General features: G+C 45.0%; 1 protein-coding gene across 6 annotated transcripts in view; it reads right to left on the bottom strand.

Annotated features, from left to right (window-relative positions):
- The window catches only part of LOC119954536 (glycoprotein-N-acetylgalactosamine 3-beta-galactosyltransferase 1-like), a 73897-nt gene that overhangs the window by 16749 nt on the left and 36216 nt on the right, over positions 1-20932 (bottom strand). For 4 of the 6 annotated variants that reach the window (XM_038779845.1, XM_038779844.1, XM_038779843.1 and 1 more), the window contains exon 4: positions 14501-16919. The exons of 1 other annotated variant lie outside the window; for it this stretch is intronic. In XM_038779845.1, the coding sequence (XP_038635773.1) occupies positions 16764-16919 (156 nt within the window). In that variant the 3' untranslated portion in view covers positions 14501-16763. Of the gene's footprint in view, positions 1-8154; positions 8576-14500; positions 16920-20932 lie in introns of those variants that run through there. One more of the 6 variants, XM_038779847.1, reaches the window with a different exon arrangement.

Below are 20932 nucleotides of genomic sequence, written 5' to 3'. Positions count from 1 at the left end.
AGCTGGAGTTTAGAAGAGTGAGGGATGACTTGATTGAAGTGCATCAAACCCTGAACAGTCTTGACAAGGTGGACATGTAACAAATGTTTCCTTTTGTGGGTTTATCTAGAACTAGGGGGCACTGTTTTAAAATTGGCGGCGGGATTCTCCGATAAAGGGGCTAAGTGTTGACACCGTCGTAACCGCTGGAGCGTTTTACGACGGCATCATCAGGCCCTTAGGAGCAGAGATCCTGCGCCGCACAGGGGGCCAGCATGGCACGGAGCGCCTCACGCAGTTCCAGCTGCCGATATGGGTGGCAGCATGGGCGGCGCAACCCCCGTAGCATGAATGGCAATGTCCCGCCGGGTAGGACCACACGCGAACGATGTGTTGCACGTTTTACTTGAGTGTATTACGCGTTTATTGGAGTGTATTAACACGCCTCTGTTTAAAGGCCGTGTGCTTAACACTGCTACAGCTCTGTGTGTGTATTTTCAGCTCGGAGTCGCCAGGTGCCGTATATAGACACCTCACAAGTATTTCAAGGTCAGGTTCAAAATAATAAAACTATACACCGATCAGTAAGTTCAAACGATCAATATTTATTATACAAATATAATAAATACGCATGCACACGCTAAAGACTAATACTTATTTCTACTATTAAACGACTAAATACTTATCTAAGTAGGAACCAGCAAGGTCAGGGGACAAGGCCTTTGTTCCTTTCTGGGCTGCACCTTCTGTTCGTTAATAGTCGAATACTGTATAAGTAATGCCGGGTTCACGTAGCGAGCGTCGTTTTGGCACTTACTGAACGATGGCTGGTGCTCAACGGCTGGTGATGGGAGACAGGATCAACGGCTGGAGTCGGAGTCAGGATACAACAGCAGATCTGGGCCGGAGTCAAAACAGCAGTCCAAGCCGGAGCACAAAACAGACAGAACCATGTGCGGGGTCTATCTTTATAGGGCCCTCAATGTCCGTGCCTTTTCGGGGCGGGCCTTTACCTGCCATGTATCGATTGGATCATTTCCCAATCGATGTCTTACAAATCCCCCAATCTGAGGGTCTCTTCTCGATGGGTGAGGCGGTCTCTAGGGTCTTTTGTGATGGATACTTTTGGTGCCGTTTCGTCTGGGCGTCCACTCAAAGTATCCATTCAAACCCAAATGTTGCTATTGTGTGTGCCCAGATCTGGATTGCCTCATTACTATGCAAAGCGTTTTGCTATTTACACCTTTGGTTGAGATCTTCCACCTGGCCATAAACCAGTTTTGCTACGTGCAGAATGCTAATTAGCCTTTGCAGACTGCTTGTCCTGGCTAAACTGTTTTCTCCCTACAGTCTTAGCAGTTCTCCATTTTGTTAGCCCAGTGTCCATCTTAGGTGGCTACAGATGCCGGCGGGACTCGGCCGAACTCAGCAGGCACTTGGCCTCTTGAGCGCAGAGAAACGCCGGGGGGCCGCGTTGAGCGGCCCCCTGACCAGCTTTGCAGCGACCGCCGGAGAATCGGCGACCTGTCGTCAGAGCCGCGTCGCGGGTTTCACACCCCACCACCCCCCGGCAATTCTCCGACTCGCTGTGGGAAATGTTTTCTCTCAAGAGGTTGTGCTCCTCCGCAACACTCAGCCTGAGAAGATGGTGGAGGTGGGGTTTCTGAATATTTTAAGGTGGATGGAGATGAATTCTTGTGAGGCAAGGGAAATGAAGGTTATTGGGGGAGTAGATGGGGAATGCGGAACTCGAGACACAACCAGATCAGCCATGATCTTATTGACTGGTGGGGCAGGCTCACGGGGCCGAATGGCCTACTTCTGCTCCTATTTCATATGTTTGTATGTAGATTACATGGGCAAGCAATGAAATAAGCTCGAAACGCGGAAATGACACGGCCCCTATTTGTTTCTCCACGCATGGGACTGAAACAGCAGGCTGGAATCCAAATGTAGAATTGCTGGACTCACCAAGCTGAGCAGCTGAGAAACAAATCATCTCTCTGGCAAAACCTGTGCTTAAAGGTCACGATGATATGAACACAGGACTCTGACAATATAAAAATACCTCGAGGGCAGTACCTGTGACTTTTACACGGGATGACTGGTTACGATGCTTGTTCTGATGTGGAAGTTGCACCCTTTAGATTCACCAAACATAAGAAAACAGTTGATGTATGACATCTGCATTGAATTTCACAGAACGTTTGTGGAGTGGTTTCTGCCAGGTGCTAATATAAACCTCCGCTTCATGTTCTGTAGGAAATGGCAATGTGGCTGACAAGCTGCCTTTGGGCAATGAGAGTGGTATCCTCACAGCATGGTACAACATCTGCCAACTACAGCACTGAAATAGCGCTTCCAAGTAAAGGAGATGTACCGCTCCCATTTGAGGCTTTGGTGTAGTGGTACTGTCACTAGACTAATAATGCAGAGACCCAGGGTAATGCTCTGGGGACGCGGGTTTGAATCCCATCATAGCAGATAGTGCAATCTGAATTCAATAAAAACATCTGGACTTAAAAGTTAACCATGAGACCATTGTCAATTGAATTCCCTTTAGGGAAGGTATTCTGCCACCCTTACCTGGTCTGGCCTATATGTGACTCCAGATCTACAGCAATGTGGTTGACTCTCAGAATGACCCCTCTAGGGTAATTAAAGATGAGCAATAAGACGCTGGCCCAGTCAGCAATGCCCTAATCCCACGAAAGAATGAAACAAGACGACAAACTCATGCACACTCTACAATTACACATCCAAGTACATCCAAATGGCAGTTCCAGAATGTTGACCGACTGAGATATAATTCCAAATCAAGATGATGTATGGCTTGGAGAAGAGCTTACAGTGGTTTCCTCACGTAGAAATGTACTTTTATATCAGGGATGTGGACTCTCATTACCATTCTGATGCTACAATATCTCTGATGGGTCTTTATATAATGGTTGTCTGCTCTGCTACCTACTGAATGAGGGGAACCGGTTCGAGTATGCACAATAGTTTCTCACCACAGAGGTGTTGACATTCTGAAAGACAGTAGCCTCTTCTCTGCCGATTCCACTTGCACTTGGCACCACTTCATTATGAAGACCAATCAATATGCTAGGGGGTCTAATAGAACCAAAGATTTTACCTCAGTTTCCCAAACTGATACGCAAGCCCATTGAAACCAGTCTGATGGAATTCTGGGATTATTGTGTTTCAAGGTTATATCTCATAGGTTTTAAAAATTAATTCAGGGGCTGTGGATGTCACTGGCAAGACCTCCATTAATTACCCATCCTGACTTTCCCTTAAAGTGGCGAGCTGCCTATTTAATAATGACACGGGGAGTCCACACCGCTAAAATAAGAAACATGGGGCGGCATTCTCCCCTACCCGGTGGGGCGGGGGATTCATGCCGGCCCCCGGCAATTCTCCGACCCGGCGGGGGGTCGGAGAATCCCGCCCAAAGTTTTATTTACACAAATGATATGTACACTATCCGGTAGATCCCTACCGGGTTCCTGTTCTGGGCGGTTACTGGCCAACATTTTGTACATTAGTTAATTGAGATACCCTGCCCCTAGTGTGGGAGGTCGTTCTCCACAAGGAACACGGGCAGGATAAGTATTCCCATCCCATAGGTCCCATGCGGAATATTGCAGCCTTCCTTAACCACTACAACCCAGAGTGCTTTTAGGAAAGCAGTTCCAGAGTTCTGACCCAACAACAGTGAAAGAACAGAGATATAATTCCAAGTCAGGATGGTGTGTGGCTTGAACGGAGCTTACGGGCAAAGTTCCCATTCATCTGTATCTTTGTCCTTCTTGGCAGTAGTGGTCACTGGTTTGGAAAGTCCTGTTGCAGAAGCCTTGGCAAGTTGCCACAGTGCATCTTGTAGATGCTACACACTGCTGCCACTGTCTATCAGTGGTGAAGACAATGAATGTCTAAGATAGTGAATGGGGTGCCTGGGCTGCTTTGGACTGAATAGTGTTGAGGTTCTTGGGCATTGTTAGAGATGCACTCATCACCAGCGAGGTGCGGGGGCAGGGAAATGGGAGCCGGAAGGAAGACACTGGATACAAAAACGTGCATGACATCTCCAGGAGCGGGGAGCGAGGAATATAAAGACAGAGGACGGGAGGAGCAGCAGAAGCGGAGGTGAGCACGAGACGGCAGCGAGACCCATCTGGGAGAAGCAGGCGACAACAACACGAAACACAGCCAAGTATCGCACACTGTAATTATCTCCCCGGCACCCAAATGTATATTTGCCTCCCCAATCCCCACCCCCCCCCCCCCCCCCCCCTTCCCCCGCAAACAGTCGCCTACTTATGTGGTGTAAATAATCTTGCCAGGTGTACAGAGCTGCCGCTGTCGAGCTGGTGCACAATACCCTACCACTTATTCTATTTCATTTTTTATTTTTTTACTATGTACTATTTTCTTCTCTTTGGTATGTTGGGGTGTGCCCTTTTCTTATATATGTTTCTTATCTTGTGTACATAACGGTAATTATACCTAGTTCAAAAACCCAATAAAAAAACATTTATTAAAAAAAAGAGATGCACTCATCCAGGCAAGTGGAGAGTATTCCTACATACTCCTGACGTTTGCATTGGAGATGGGTGGCAGGCTTTGTGGAGTCAGGAGGTGAGTTACTCGCTACAAAATCCCGAGCCACTTTTAGCTGGCTGGTCCAGTTAAGTTCCTGATCAAGGATAACCTCCAGGATGTTGATGGTGGGAGATTCTGTGACAGTAATGCTGCTGAAAGTCAAGGGTGTTAGCTCCAATAATTGTATGTTGAGGAAGAAGCTAACTGATACCGTAAAACAGCAAGGGCACTGGCGGACCGGCGGTGGTGGGAGTGAGTGCTACCATCCTGAGGGAGGACAGCAGGTTTCTGCTTTGTGGACGCACTGCCAATCCCCTAGAATGGAAATCCTCAGCAATCCTAGTAATCTGTTAGACAGATTGGTTGACGGCTGGGATACCCTGCAAATTCCTTTCTTCAATCTGCAGCCATGATAGCAGTAGCCAAAACTAGCATGGTAACAAACTGACCTTGTATATCTGAAGTCTAAGCTTTCACCGCAGCACTCAGATGCTGAGTGGCTTCTCCTTGTGCTGAAATGGAAATTGAGAAAGTGGCCATTAAATGCTGCATCATACTTGGGCCCACAAACTAATGGAGTTGGCTAGTATTTCCATGCTGGAAAGGATGGGATTGAAGCCCTCTGCAATTTTGGTGCCGGAGTCCTCAGTCCCCTTCACCATTGAGTTATGACATGCAGCTGGTTAGCCCTCGCTATCTCTTGTTGTGCAGCACCTTGTCCTCCGAAAGAGAGGGAAATGTGTCAGTGGGTGTGGTTCAATGTGTTTGGTGATTTACCCGGCACAGCTGAATAGCTGGCAGTGTGTGCAAGCTGTGATAAGAGGGCGTGTGACTTGCAACCCTGCTATGTATGTGAGGGTGAGACGAGGGTATGAATGTTAGGCATGAATCCTTTTTTTAATTTTAGAATACCCAAGACAGGAATTGAACCCGGGTCCCTGCAATGCGAGGCAGTGGTTGCTACCCATTGTACCATCGTGCCGCTCCATTTCAATCCCGCACACATTTTTCAAATCTATCAAATTTAGCTATGCTTATATATTTTTGTTTTGTCACGTGAGGCTAATTATGTCTTTGCCACAGCTCTGTTTGAGGTTATTTATGAAGGCCCTGCCTTCTCAACCTTGCCCCTCTCCTGAGGTGTGCTGATCCTTAGGTTAAATCTCCACCAGTCAGCTCTGGCCCTCAAAGGGGAGAGCAGCCTACTGTCACCTGGGACTATTCAGACTGCCTTACTTTACTGCTTGTACAATCTCAGATTAGCCAGAATGTCCTGTCCTCTTCCCATTCGTCTCTGCTTCACATATTCTCCACTTGTCATGTGAAACACAACATGATCTTTGTCTCAACTATTCTTCGTCTTCAGGTCTCCGCCTGAAGGTCGGTCTGACTCCTCAGCTATTCCCTGCAGCAGAAGGTTCCACAGTATAAAGATATATTTTTACTAAGGTCTAACAACTCTTTTACAGATGAGTGCCATGTTTGAAAGACCTTCAATTTAAAAAAAAATTCAATTTAAGTTTATTTTTATTAACCATCCAGTTGAGTTCAAGGTCTGCAAATTATTGGTTGACAGAAGCAGGGCCACCTGCGACATATTCAGATATGAAAAATGAGGAGTGTACAGAAGAGGAAGCTGACTTTTCTATTATTGGCACCTTGCTATCTGAATCTTTCACTGAGCATACAAAGAGGCCGGACGTCATTGTTAGTTGACAAACAATTACTCCTCCGGGACTTTCTGTCGCATGTTCTTCTTACTGCCTGTCTCTTCAGCATGGGCTGACTGAACGAGGCTCCCTACCCAAGGCTCAGGATGTGTGTTTTTCACCTCCTTGTCCACAATCTCTACAGGGCCTTTCATCAGCCAACCTCGATAACCTTTGACTGTGCTTCATATCAGCTGCGTTCTTCATTCCACTCACTGATATCTTGGCACTTTATTCCATCGTTAATCGTAGTCACAGAGTTTGACACCACAGAAAGAGGCCCTTCGGTCCATCATGTCTGTGCTGGCCATCAAGCACTGATCTGTGCTGATCCCATTTTCCAACACTTGTTCCATAGCCTTGTCGGCTCTGGCGTTTCAAGTGCTCATCTGAATGCTTCTGAAATGTTGTGAGGGTTCCCGCCTTTACCACCCTTTCAGGCAGTGAGTTGCTGATTCCCACCACCCTCTGGGTGAAAAAGGTTTTTGTCTGAATCTATCTGCGCTATCTAAGCCCTTCAACATTCTGTACTCCTCAATCAGATCCCCCTCAGCCTTCTCTGCTCGAAGGAAAACAACCCAGCCTAAACAGCCTCTCTTCATAGCTGAAATAATGGCAAAGGTTTTGACATGTCATTCCCTTAAACTCTGGGTTTCCCTTCCTCAAGCCCTCTGTCTCTTTCTATCTTCAGAAGCCTCTTCAAAGTCCCCTTCAAAAACGAAAGGGCAAGTTATGCTACAACTGTATGGAGTTCTGCTTAGGCCCATTTGGAGTAGAGCATTCAGTTCTACACACTTCAATGTAAATGTGAAGTGATTACACTTCAATGTTAACAAACTCACACCAGCTTTAAACTAGTTAAATAAGTTATGAGCACAGATTGCATTGATGAGCCTTGTATTCCCTTGAATATAGAAGATCAGGGGTGATCAAATGAAGGATTAAGAACCATAGAATTGCTACAGTGCACAAGGGGGCCATTTTGCCCATAGAGTCTGCACCGAACGTCTGAAAGAGCACCCTGCCTTGGCCTACTCTCCCGCCCTATCTGCCCTATCCACATAATCCCATCTAACCTGCATATCTTTGGACACTAATTGGCAATTTATCATGGCCAATCCACGTAATCGCATCATCTTTGGACTGTGGGAGGAAACCCACACAGACACAGGAGGATGTGCAGACTCCGCAAAGTCATCCAAGGCCAGAATTAAATCCATGTCCCTGGCGCTATGAGGCAACAGTGCTAACCACTGTGCCTTATTAAAAGATTTATTAGGGTAGATATGCCTCGGCCTCAGCTCTGGAATTCCCTACCTACACCTCTCCATCTCTTCCTCTTTCTTTCCTCCTTTAATTTGTTTCTTAAAACCCACCTTGCATTGGGTCATCTGACTTCATAATTTCTGGCATGGCTCATGTAGTGATATCATGGTTGTGTTGTACTTCACCAACAGACCACTAGGAGTCTCACTAGTATATATGTGAATGTTAGAGTCAGCTGACCCCACAGACTGGCTGGAGGAAACTGGAGAGATGTTGCTTGTGCTTGGTCTTACTGTTATTCATCTTATTCCACCCACAGTTAACGTTAATAAATTGTTTATAGCTTTAGCTACAAGTGTTCTTGTTATATAAATCAGGCCATCTGACAAGAACATTAGCTCGGTCCACATTTTCTTTTATGATTCGCCTGCAAAGCGCTGCAATGTTTATTACATTATCGCCACACAACTACACATTGTTGTTGTTGATAGAGAGAAATCCGTTCTTCTGATAAGCATGCAGGGAAGAGAGCATAACCTTGAACTGGTGGCCAGATCATGTTGGTGCGATGTCCAAAAGCATTCTTTGCACAAAGGGGTAGTGAAAATCCAGAGCTCATTGCTCGAAAACGTCCAAGCTAAGACTGCTAGGTTATAAGAACCCAAGGAGGGTGGATGAAGTTGAGCTCCAGATCAGTCCTTATCTAATCGGATGACAGAACTTGTTCTTGAGGAGAAATTTCACTGTATTAAAAGGTCCAAGCGAAGATTGTTTTCATTCATTTCCGCAATCCCCCTCCTTCCCGGGCCATGAAGGTGGAAGGAAGGCTTCTTATGAGGGATTTTCAAGCGACCAGTCACCTCAAACGGCTGGCATGTCTGTCGCGATGCGCAGCTTGAGCAAGGGGTTGCTGGGAAGCTACCTACAACAACATCAACTTCCATTTATATAGCGCCTTTAGTCCAGTAAAACATCCCAGGGCACTTCACGGGTGCGTAGTCAAACAAACATTGGCACTGGGACAAAGAAGGAGAAATTAAGACAGGTGATCAAAAGCTTATTCAAACACGTAGGTTTTAAGGAAGAACCTAATGGAGAGAGGTGGAAACTGTAAAGAAAGAATTCTAGAGCGTAGGGCCTAAACGGATGAAGGCAGGACCACCAACGATGGGCCGAAGGAAGGGCAGGATGAATAAGACCCCAGTGTTGCAGGGACCCAGAGCTCTCAGATGTTTGTAGGTTAGTGGTTTGGAAGCAGCCTGGGTTACTAAAAGTGAAAGGAGAAACTGTGAAAAGGATTCATTGCATCCAATACACCAGTAAGATTATGATTTTGTTTTACCCCATCTCTATTTATTTTTCAACGCTTCCTTGTCCAATAAGGGTTGGACAGCAAAGAAAACTTGCTGTTCTGCGTTCAGCCATTAGGAGGCAGAAGCATGAAGCAGCCTCTCCCTCTCCCATGGTGTGGTGCTCCACCCAGTGGATGAGATAAGAACAGCTAACATTTAAACTTTTAACGCAATAGATTCCATTTGGGGCTAACTGAAGTTTACCAGCAGATTAGCGTGTGAATAAGCACAACAATATAGAATGACGATCAACAAGAAATGAATGAACAAGAATTCACCTCATGGACTCACAACAAGAGGGAGCTCGAGCATTATTCCAGAACGTTTGATCTTGTTCTATAATAGGAAATCTTCCCTTGACATTGTGGCGGAACAAACGTCATGTTATATGCATTGTTGCAATATCCACACTGAGGGATTAACAATGGTGGTGGATAATTTTATGGTGAGGATTTTTGGAATAGGAACTTGCCAAACCAGAACTAATTCAAAAGATCTATTTTTCAAACAGGGATTTCATAGGATAAAATATATTAGCCCTCACAACATCCTGGCCTTATAGCTGAAGACTTGTCCTCCAGAACTAGCCACATCCCTTGCCAATCTGATTGAGTACAGTTATAACACTGGTATCTCCCCAAAAATGTAGAAAATTAGAAATGGCTGGTCCACATTAAACAAGACAAATCCACTTCGGCCAATTAGCACTCCATCAATCTCTTCTCAATCATCAAAAAATGATGGAAAGGGTCTTCAAAAGTGCTATTAAGTAGAACTTGCTCAGCAATAATCTGCAATTCAATGGCGACCGACTTATCTCTTGACTCCCTGTTCACCATCTACAAAGCACAAGTCAGGAGTGTGATAGAATGCTCTCCACTTGACTGGATGAGTGGAGCTCCAACAACACTCAAGAAGCCAGGACAAAGCAGCACTCTTGATCGGCACCCCATCCACCACTTTCTCCAACACTGATGCACAATATTAGCAGTGTGTACCACATGCAAGATGCACCACATCAACTCACCAAGGCTCCTTCAACAAGCACCTTTCAGACCTGCAACCTCTACCACCTGGGAAAACAATGAGAGCAGGTACATGGGAACATCACATCCTGCAATTTCACCTCCAAATAACACGCCAATCGGAGTTGGAATTATATCGGCTTGCTTTCACTGTGCCTGGGTTAAAATCCTGGCACTCCCTCACCAGCACTATGGGGATACTTGTATCACATGGATGGCAGTAGTTCAAGAGGCCACCTCACCACTGTGACAATATGTCTATTGTAAGAATAATGAAGGGTTAACAATTTACTATAACTACATCCAACTACTAAATGGAGATCAAGAGCATACAAGTGGATCACGTGATACTCTTGATTTGGGGAGAAGGTTGTTAGCGACATAGAGAATAGCCATGTTATCAGGAGTAGTTAGAATCATAATTTTCGTAAATCTGTTATTTTTTATATCTTAGCAAGCAAGTCGAAGCTATTTAGTTGTGTGAATAAATTTGCTTTGTTCAAAACTTACCTTGATGTTCTTTGTGGGACACCACACGTTGAAGACATCCTCACTCAGAAAGCAAAGAACATCACATACCATACCATGTGATGTTCTTTGCTTTCTGAATGAGGGTGGCTCCGAAGTGTAGTGCCTCGCAAACAACATCAAGCTAAGTACATCAAGCTAAGTTTTGAACAAAGCTAATTTACTTACACTACAAATAAATAGATTCGACTTGCTTGCTAAGATATAAAAAATAACAGATTTACAAAAACTATGATTCTAACTACAGAGCTCCTGATAACACGACTATTCTCTATCTCGCCGAACAACCTTCTCCCCGAATCAAGATTATCACGTGGTCCATGTGTATGCCCTTGATCGCTATCTAGTGGTTGGATGTAGTTACAGTAAATTGTTAACCCTTCATTATTTTTACAATACACATATTGTCACAACCACCACCTTCTCAAGGTAATTTGGGGTGGGCAATAAATGCTGGCCTAGCCAATGACACACACATCTCATGGGTGAAAAAGGATATTATTTCTGTTAGTCTCACAACTCAAATAAAAAATGAACCAGTCTCGTTCAACAAAAACATTAAGGCATGTAGTTCAACATTGTTGATCAACAACAGTATTCTCAACAATACTCTATGAAGATTTAGAAGAAAAGTCAATTTAATCAGTTTTCAGTGATCGAACTGGAAGAATTGACTGGCTCTAAAAGAACTTCTGTTGCGTTGTGCAAATGATCGAAGGCATCTTGTTTCGAAAGAAAGAGTCTGATAAAAATAAAGCAGTCGTTCTGGCTGATGTTTGGAAGCCCTACAAACAACATGTAGGGCACCACGGTAGCACAGTGGTTAGCACAGTTGTTTCACAGTTCCAGGGTCCCAGGTTCGATTCCCAGCTTGGGTCAGTGTCTGTGCGGAGTCTGCACGTTCCCCCCCGTGTCTGCGTGGGTTTCCTCCGGGTGCTCCGGTTTCCTTCCACATTCCAAAGGTGTGCAGGTTAGATGAAGTGGCCATGATAAATTAGTGTCCAAAAAAAAGGTGAGTTGTGGTTACTAGGATAGGGTGGAGGCATGGGCTTAAGTGGGGTGCTCTTTCCAAGAGCCAGTGCAGACTCGATGGGCCGAATAGCCTCCTTCTGCGCTGTATGTTCTATGTAAGTAGAGTGCTCTTTCCAAGAGCCGGTGCAGACTCGATGGGCTGAATGGCCTCCTTCTGCACTGTCAATTCTATGAATCTATGAATCGATGAACATGGCAGTGAATTCCCATCCCGGCATTTGTTCAGTTGCACAAAGCAACTGATGGGAGGATGATCGACAGAGCTGTGGAGTTGATAACTGCTCATCCTGGCCTCACAGAAACAATATTTTCAAATTGCTGACTTTTTTTTGGCAGCCGCAGGGGATTATCAAAGTGTCCCAAGCAGAGAAGGCTCAGCAGCTGCTCGGTCACTCGTTGACCAAGTTCAACAAGTTGACCTCACTTGCACCTGTAATGGGCTGAAGGTTGGGTTTCCTGGTCACTGGGAAAGGCTACCGTTACTGATCCAGAAGCGCCAATAATGCAGGCACATCGAGGGTGAAATCTTGCACTCCTGAAAGTGATCCTTTTTGCCAACACTTTCCAATTGGAAAATGGACATTAACGATGGTCAACTTCCACCCTGCAGTGTAAACACTCAAAAGAACTTCCTATTTTTTTTTTGAAAGGAATCCTTCTATTGCAATAAGTTCATCTTCAAATTTGTAAACGTCTGTTCATCTATTCCTTTAAAACATTTCAAGCCACAGTCAGTTTGCTATAAATGTTTACTTTCATCTGTGGGACTCTCACTTGATTTATTTTGAAAACTGTCCCATTTTAGAACAAGTTGCGGAATGTAGCTCTGAATTTGTTTACAGTCTGCAGGAAGTTGCGCTCATACCACAAATAAACAGACAGGAACCTTCAAGCATTTCTGACTGATTTATGAAGTTGAATCGTGAAAGACTTTCTGTTACAAGGCAGAGATTGCTGAGACAGACCAGGCAATGCGGAGCATCAGAAGTTGAACATTTAGTGGATCAAATTTAAAATGCTGGAAGTGAAGGTTCCAGAATAAATAGAGCTGAGACGGTAATGTTTTTCCCCAAATATTCTCCCAAATACCAGTGCTGAATATTCCTGCAATATTATTACTTCAGAAATAAGCAGTGTTGCATTGTAGCTTTGCTGTAAAAATCAACACTTTAAATTTAATTGCGTGCGTTTGCAGGCTGGCAAAGGGAACATGGACGGAATTCTTGCTCCTAATTGCAATCAGCGTCTTCTGCTGGAGTGTGTACGTCAGTGTGTATGTGCATAAATGTATGTATCTGTATGACTCTAATAATGGAGAACCTGTGGATGTGGTATATCCAGACTTGTAGAAGGTGTTTGACAAGGTGCTGCATAAAAGATTGATCCAAAAGGTGAGACCGCAGGGGATTGGGGATAGAGTACTAGATTAAATTGAGAATTGGCTGACTGACAGAAAGTAGGGGTTCAGGATAAATGGGTCCCTCTCTGGCTGGCGAGCAGTAACTAGCGGGGTGCCGCTAGGGTAAGTCCTCGGACTTATTGTTTACAATCTATATAAATCTGCAAGCAGGGACAGAGTGTAACATAACACAATTTGCAGATTATACTAAAATAGGAGAGAATGCAGGCAGTGAAGAGGAGATAAAGAGTTTACAGATGGATATAGATAGCCTAGGAGATGAGGCCAAAATTTGGCAGGTGGAGTTTAATGTAGATAGTGTGTTATCCATTTTGACCAAAAAAATATAAATGCAAATTATTACCTAAATGGAAAGCAGATTCAAAATACATCTGGGCAGAGGGATCTGGGTGTCATTTTCCATGAATCGAAGTTTGTCAGTATGCAGGTACACCATATAATGAAAAAGGCAAATGGAATTTTAGTGTTTATTGCAAAAAGGACCGGAGTATAAAAGTAGAGGAGTGCTGTTGCAATTGTATAGGCTGTTGGTGAGGCCACATCTGGAGTGTTGTGTCCAGTTTTGGTCTCCTTATTTGAGGAAGGATGTTGCTGCGGCATTGCCAGCGGTTCAGAGGAGATTGATTCTGGGAATGAAGAGGTTGACATAAGAGGAGAGATTGAATAGTTTGGGCTTATATTCACTGGAGTTTAGAAGAGTGAGAGGGAATCTGATCGAGGTGTATAAAATACTAATAGGTTAACACGAACACGAAAACATGAAAAGTAAACATCGACCAAATGGGGTACCCCCTTTTGGGGTAATCTAGAATGGGAGGTCACAGATATAGGTTGAGAGGCGGTAGATTTAAAACTGAGATAAGGAGGAACTACTTCTCGCAGAGGATGGTGAGTTTGTGGAACTTGTTACCCCATATTGCAGTGGAGACTGAATCATTTAATGGTTTCAAGAAAGACATAGATCTTTTTCTGGTTAAAGAACAGGTTAAAGGGATATGGGGAATAGGCAGGGAGGTGGATTTGAGACCAGGAAGAGATCACCTTCATAGGTTGAATGGCGGAGCAGGCTCGAAGGGCTGAATTGCCTACTTCTGCTCTTAATACCGATGTATATAAGTGAGCAAGCGAGTGAGTCACTGTGTGTGTCTGCGTGTGTGTGTGTGTGTGTGTGAGTGTGTGTATGTGTGAGTGACCAAGCAATGGGTTACTGCGATTCCCCTCCCCTTCATCACCAAGTAGCCTTCAGATGTTCCCCAACTGGATTCATGGTGACCACCTGAATTGGCTACCAGAGGATTTCTGGTGGTCATAGATTTGGGCATCGTTCAAAACCTTCCCGAGGGATGTGTAGAAACCTTTTATGTTGTGGAGAAGGGAGAAACCTAAAACATTGTGTACAGCCAGAAAAACTGCATATTAACATCTGATTTTTCAGTTACATGGAAGATTCCTTAAAAGTTCTCATCCAATCACCTCCGGTCCATTCCTAGACTGGTAGTGGCAGTCTACAAACAAAAGGGACAATACCCAGAGCATAGATGGGTGAAAGAGGGACTCAGTTGTCACAAAAAGAAATGCAAATAATTTTTGGCCAAGATATTTAATGAGCAACAATCAGAACTGGTTATACACATCAACAGGAACATTTCATGGATTTGTCTGCCCATCAGGATGAATGTTTAACTGAAGGGAGATCTTGAATGATCTCAATTAGGTATATAGATGGGTATTATGCAAACCCATCTGAATCATTATTATCTCTGCAGCATTAGACACACTCAAATATTCACCTTTTACAGCCTATTTATCTTAAATTATATTTTCCCATCATCTTGACATAGACATATACACCACAACAGGATTGCAGTAATTACTTTCAAAATTGTTAAATACAAAATTGTTAAATACCCAGAGAGTTGCTATCATAGCGAATGAGTCATTACTTTCTTTTGGGTCCATTTTTATTTTAAAATGTTCAAACATTTCTGTTTGAAGAAACGCTGCCAATACTGAACCACTTCAATAGACCCACTGCAAACACTGACCCATTTGGAGTGACTCCCTGCCATTATCAACAGTCAAAGAGACCGCATGCAAATGTTGACCCGGTACAAGAGATCCTTACAAATATTGACCCACTCTGTATGACCCCCTCCTAATATTGGCCCATTTTGCAAAACCTGCAAACATTCCTGGGGACTCTCTGTCCTTACTTCTGAAAGACAGTCTGAGATACCAACGTAAATAACAGCATTATCACTTGTGTACAGCGAGAGAAATAAGCCACCACATTCTGTTGCCTTTGCGACATGCACCATTTCACGGTCAATTATTAATTTGCCGGTTTTTCTTCACAGGTTGAGCTCCTTAATGTTCGGGTGAGTAGCTGGCTGCCACCAATGGGATTGCCATTTTCACCACTGAACAAATCTTGACCCTCTCCACAGGAAACAACATCCTGAATAGGGGTGGTGCTTTGATTTTGTACTGTCTCGACGCCGTGACTGGTGCACGGTCAATTCCAGCCCCACTTGACCCAGAGTCGCAATGCAGGTGAAATTGGATTTTATTGAAAATACCCAAGGTCCTTAGTTGGGCCCAATAAACTAGTAACCAGGTTTGTAACTTAAAAACACAGGTAACCTTTTATTATGTACAGTATTATAGTTAAACAGGTAGAAATATTAACTGACTATCTAATATCCCTTTCTTAACTCACCCCACAATCTACACTTATACAGAGACAAGCAACACAGAGGGGAAGGGGTCTTTGAACAGGAAAGAAAATATTAATAAAGGTGAAAGGATAAGGACCTTTGATGCACTGTGATGATTTCTAGTCAATGTCCTTCTGAAGTTCAGGCTTTCGGTTTGGTACTTCTTCCTTCCAGGCTTAAGATGGTTTTCTCTGGCAAGGTTGTCTACTTTCTCTGTAGACTCAGCATCATTTCAGGTCCACGGCAAAGTGTGTTCCAGAACAATAGATTAAGCAGGAGAGAGAGCGTTGTTTTTACTTCCAAGGTCTAAACACTTCTGCTATGTTCTCTCAGAAAGCAGCACCCAGGATCTAATCACAGACTGTTGTCAAGCAGCAGAACACGGTCCCTGGCCACCCACTGGTTGGCAGCTAACCAATCAAGCTAACCCTCCAAAGCTGGTTCCTAAGATCCACCAGGTGCCGAGGATTCTGGTCTCATCTCTCCAAAATACGAAATCTGGGAACTCAGTGTCCTGGAAAGTAAGCCGTCTTAACTTCATCTTCTGCTTAAAGGCACATCCCGAAGATGGGTTGACAGACCAAAAAAAAATAAGTTAAATGAAAACAAAGGAAACAACTGGAAGAACTCTTGCAATATGTTGATACACTTTCTGAGCAATACCTATAGGAGGGACCTCGTTTGGGATTGTACCAATTGTAAATCAACCATCTTGATGTTTCATAGCAATAACAGAAGATGGGATTCATCTGCCTCTTGAGCATCATCGATTTTCATTACGCTACCTTGTTGTCCATGTCTTCAGCTGTCTGGGTCTCATGTCCTAGAATCCCCGCCCTAAATTTCTTTGAGGCACTCCTTAAAACATAATTCTTTGTCCAAGATTTTGGCCATCTGTTCCAATGTTGTCTTCTGTGGTTCAGTGTCAATTTTGATCACATGGCTGTGAAGTGCCTTGGGATTTTTCTCCACATTAAAGGAGCTCTATAAATGCAAGTTGTTAGAAATTCAGTATGTATGGAATGCAATACCTTTCGCTGGACATCATCAATAAAGTTGGAAATAAAACTTTTATTCCTGTGTGGTTTGTACCAGTTTTATCTCTTTCCATTGTCCGACCCTTCCTTGGCTCATCCTAGTGTTTTGATTGGGCTTGGAAAATCTGTACTTTTTCTGTATTTGTAACCCACAGCATGAAGGTGATAAATGTAATACTCCAGAATGTGCATCTGCTCAGGGGTTACGTAGTGGAAGGAAATTGCCAAGTCGGAGCAGCACTCAGGACCCTGGGAAAAGATGGACTGGGTTAGATCCAAAACATAGAACAGCTATTTCTCAAAGCTTTGAAACCAAGCACATCACTTCGATTATGTTACCACCGATACAGACTTTTTGATGTTCAAACTAGAATTTCAGAAATTTGTTGGGCTATGAAATATTATTCTGAGCTCTAATTAAAAAGCCACCTTTTTTGAAGGTGGGTGTTAACAGTGAGGGGAGAATGAAACAATGTTTGGGTGGGATGGCCACCTTGCCATTTATGAATGATAACAATTTATTCTACACTAAATAGGGAATTTTAAGTTCTAACTATCGGTCATAATGTGCCTCATTTATGCTTGTTAACGCGATGTAGATTCATTCAAAGGGACCCATTCTCTGCAAACAAAATAAATATGTTCAAGCCTTTCTTGAATTACCCGGGAGTGCCTAGCTCCCCATTGCTTTCTCCATGGCAACACCTCAGCCAGAGTCGATTTGCCAGCCAATCAGCACCTATTTCTCCTGTAATATAAATTGTTGGGTTTGTTTGAAATTTGGCATTCTTGAATTTGTCCTGATGAATGCAAGATGAAAAGCTTTGGCAACATGTCTCTCTTTTCATCAATATGGAATTATTTTGAATAACTTAATGGTCCTTAAGCTGGTTCAAAAACAATTTTACATTGCGTTCTTCACAGTTATTGACCATTAAAAAGATGATAGTGAGTAATGGAATTCATGAGAGCTCTACGCCTAGTTTATCAGTTTGTGGCGTGCTATGATCTTAGTGGAGACCGGTATCTTGTAAAATTAAATTCATACTGCCAATAATCAATTGAAAGAATTGCACCATAATATTTTAAGTTTTTAACAAAAACCTTCACTGCACAAGAGTTGAATAAAGCAAATTGAACACTATGGGTGGGATTTAATTAAACGGGTACAATGTCCCATAGTGAGTACGTTTAGTCGCGGGTTTCCTGGTGCTTGCAATGCCGAGAAACACAATGCTATAAAACGGCACCACATTAGATAGGGGGCCTCAGCGGGGAACGCACAGCCGAGGCTACAAGTCGAACCATTTGTGCACTAAGGAGCTCCGCTACCAGAACTCCTCAGTCTAGAAGAAATCGGGACCCTATTACCGCTGGAGCGCCCAAAGCGACCCTAACGCACTATGGGAGGGGAACCCCCAACGCACTGTGGGAGGGGGAACCCCAAACCCCTCCCCACAACATCCTCGGAGGGCACACCCAGTCGGATCACCACCACGCTTAAAATGTCAGCTTGATACAGTGCACCGAGGCGGCACTGCCAGGCTGGCAGTGCTAGAGTTCCCGACTAGCATCAGTAATGCCAGGGTACCACCCTGCCCAAAGGTCATGAACCTGGGGCCTCCGATGCCCTGGGAGACGCCCATGAGTGCTGTTCAGTCTGGTTCCCGTTTGTGGAGACCACTATTGAATGGTTTTCACCCGAAGTCTCTGAGGCGAAGGAGATGGATACCATGCCTCGTGTATCTGCACATTAAAGTTAGACTACCTGTCTCGCTTTAATATACAGATTTGCTAAAAAGTGATCCCGCCCACAGCAGTGCACAAGTGCATAAGGAAGGTCACAGATGCGCTATTTGCAAGGGCACACCTGTGCATCAACTTTGACCAGAACCAGATGAGCCAGGACTCCAGGTTTCGCCTGCACAGCTGGCCAGACCCAGGAGCACAGTGTCATCGACTGCACCTATGTGGCTCTGCATTCCCCATGGGGTGCCTTTCGTGAACCACAAGGGTTTCCACTCACTCAATGTTGAGAATGTTTGTGATTATGCCACATGCATTATGCAGATGTGTGCCCGTTCCCCGAGGAGTGCTGTGACAGTTACACCTTGGGACGCTCAAAAGATCCCAGCCATAATCGAGTGAGAGCAACGGCTGGAGGGATGGCTCCTCTGGGACAAGTGTTACCCACTCAGGAGTGTTTTTTAATTATTCATTTATGGGATGTGGCCGTCGCTGTTTGGGCCAGCATTTATTGCCTATCCTTAGCTGCCCTTCAGAAGGTGGTGGTGAGTTGCCTTTTTGAACCGCTGCAGTCCCTTTGGTGTAGGTACACCCACAGCGCTGTTAGGGAGAGAGTTTCAGGATGTTGCCCCAGTGACAGTGAAGGAATGGCGATATATTTCCAAGTCAGGGTGCTGAGTGACTTGGAGGGGATCCTCAAGGTGGTGGGGTTCCCAGATATCTGCTACTCATGTCCTCCTGGATTGTAGTGGTTGTGGATTTGGAATGTGCTGTCTAAGGAACCTTGGTGAGTTACTACAGTGCATCTTGTAGATGGTCAGTGCATCTTGAGATGTTACACATGGTTGCCACTGTTCATTGTATGAATGTTTGTGGTTGGGAGAGCAATCAAACGGGCTGCTTTATCCTGGATGGTGCAGGGGCAGCATGGTAGCACAAGTGGCTAGCACTGTGGCTTCACAGCGCCAGGGTCCCAGGTTCAATTCCCCGCTGGCTCACTGTCTGTGCGGAGTCTGCACGTTCTCCCCGTGTCTGCGTGGGTTTCCTCTGGGTGCTTCGGTTTTCTCCCACAGTTCAACGATGTGCAGGTTAGGTGGATTGGCCATGATAAATTGCCCTTAGTGTCCAAAAAGATTAGGAGGGGTTATTGGGTTACAGGGATAGGGTGGAAGTGAGGGCTTAAGTGGGTCGGTGTAGACTCGATGGGCCAAATGGCCTCCTTCTGCATTGTATGTTCCATGTTCTATGTTCTATGTGTTGAGCTTCTTGAGTGTTGTTGGAGCTGCACTCATCGAGGTAAGTGGAGAATATTCCATTACACTCCTGACTTGTGCCTTGTAGATGGTGGACAGGCTTGGGGGGTGGGGGGGGGGGTGTCAGGAGATGAGTTCCTCACCATTGTATTCCTAGCCATTGAACTGCCCTGGTAGCCACAGTATTAATATAGTTTGTCTAGTTCAGTTTCTGATCAATGGTAATCCCCAGGCTGTTGATTGCGGCTGATGACACCAGTGTGGAGGCCCAAATTCCCGCTGAGGCTCGGTATAGCAAGGCTCGGGGGGAACACCCTCCAATACAGGCCACAGAGGGTGTCCCACATCATTACCTTTCGGTTTGGGAATGACCAGGACTAGGGGGTCAGGTCTTTCTCCACCTAGCAATAAGGTGGACAGACTCTCTCATATTTTCAGCCGATGGCATTCTTATTCTAGAGAATGGTGGCAGGCCTGAATGGCCTGACCATTGATATAAGGGGTGGGCGGGGGGAGGAGGATGCACTGTACCAAGGATGGGAGGGGGGCCACGCCAGGAGCACCGCTGCTTTACTGCGTCATCAGTGTGAGAGATGGGAGAGACACAATGCTGCCATTCTCTCACTGTACAGGGAGGAAATGCTGAGTTTGTAAGCGGGGGTTTGTGGATCATGGTGCAGAACATGACAGCGTGGAGGCTCTTTATGGGTGAACAAAGCAAATTTTTATACAAACTAGATTTTGAAATGGTGACTTTTCTCTACTCGTGCCTAGTTTCACCGGTGACTATCGCTTCTTACTCTTCCTCATCTACGTCTAGGTGTATCCCCAGGATCCACAGCTGCGTATGAGGCGGCCTGCTGACTTCCACGCCCTGTTGCCCGAGATGCGCTTGGCAGCTGTCCCCTGGGGGGCTGGGACTTTGAGGGCCCTGGCTTGCTATTGGGCAACATCGTTGTTGCAGTGCTGCCCTCGATGTGCCGGACTATGTTGTTTCTCTCACAGGGAGGGGAGTGTCAGACTGGCTGGACACTCCCAGAGTCTCCTGGGTGGAAGGCCTCAGGTTACACTCTTGCCCATCCTCTTCCCTTATGTGCCATGCGGCCTCTGTGTTCCTCCATGGAAAGGAGGGGCAGCTAGAGTGGAATCCAGAAGCACCGCTTGTCCTCTGTCGCTGTGGATTCCCACTAGTGCCTGCACCACGCAATTGAAGCCCTGCATCATCGATTTCATGCCCTCAGCTATGGGGATCATGACCCGAAC

This window comes from Scyliorhinus canicula, chromosome 19 (genome assembly GCF_902713615.1).
Source record: "Scyliorhinus canicula chromosome 19, sScyCan1.1, whole genome shotgun sequence".
NCBI classification, from domain to species: Eukaryota; Metazoa; Chordata; class Chondrichthyes; order Carcharhiniformes; family Scyliorhinidae; genus Scyliorhinus; species Scyliorhinus canicula.
Note: the sequence above shows the minus strand (reverse complement) of the source record. Positions and strands in the feature narration are given on the sequence as shown.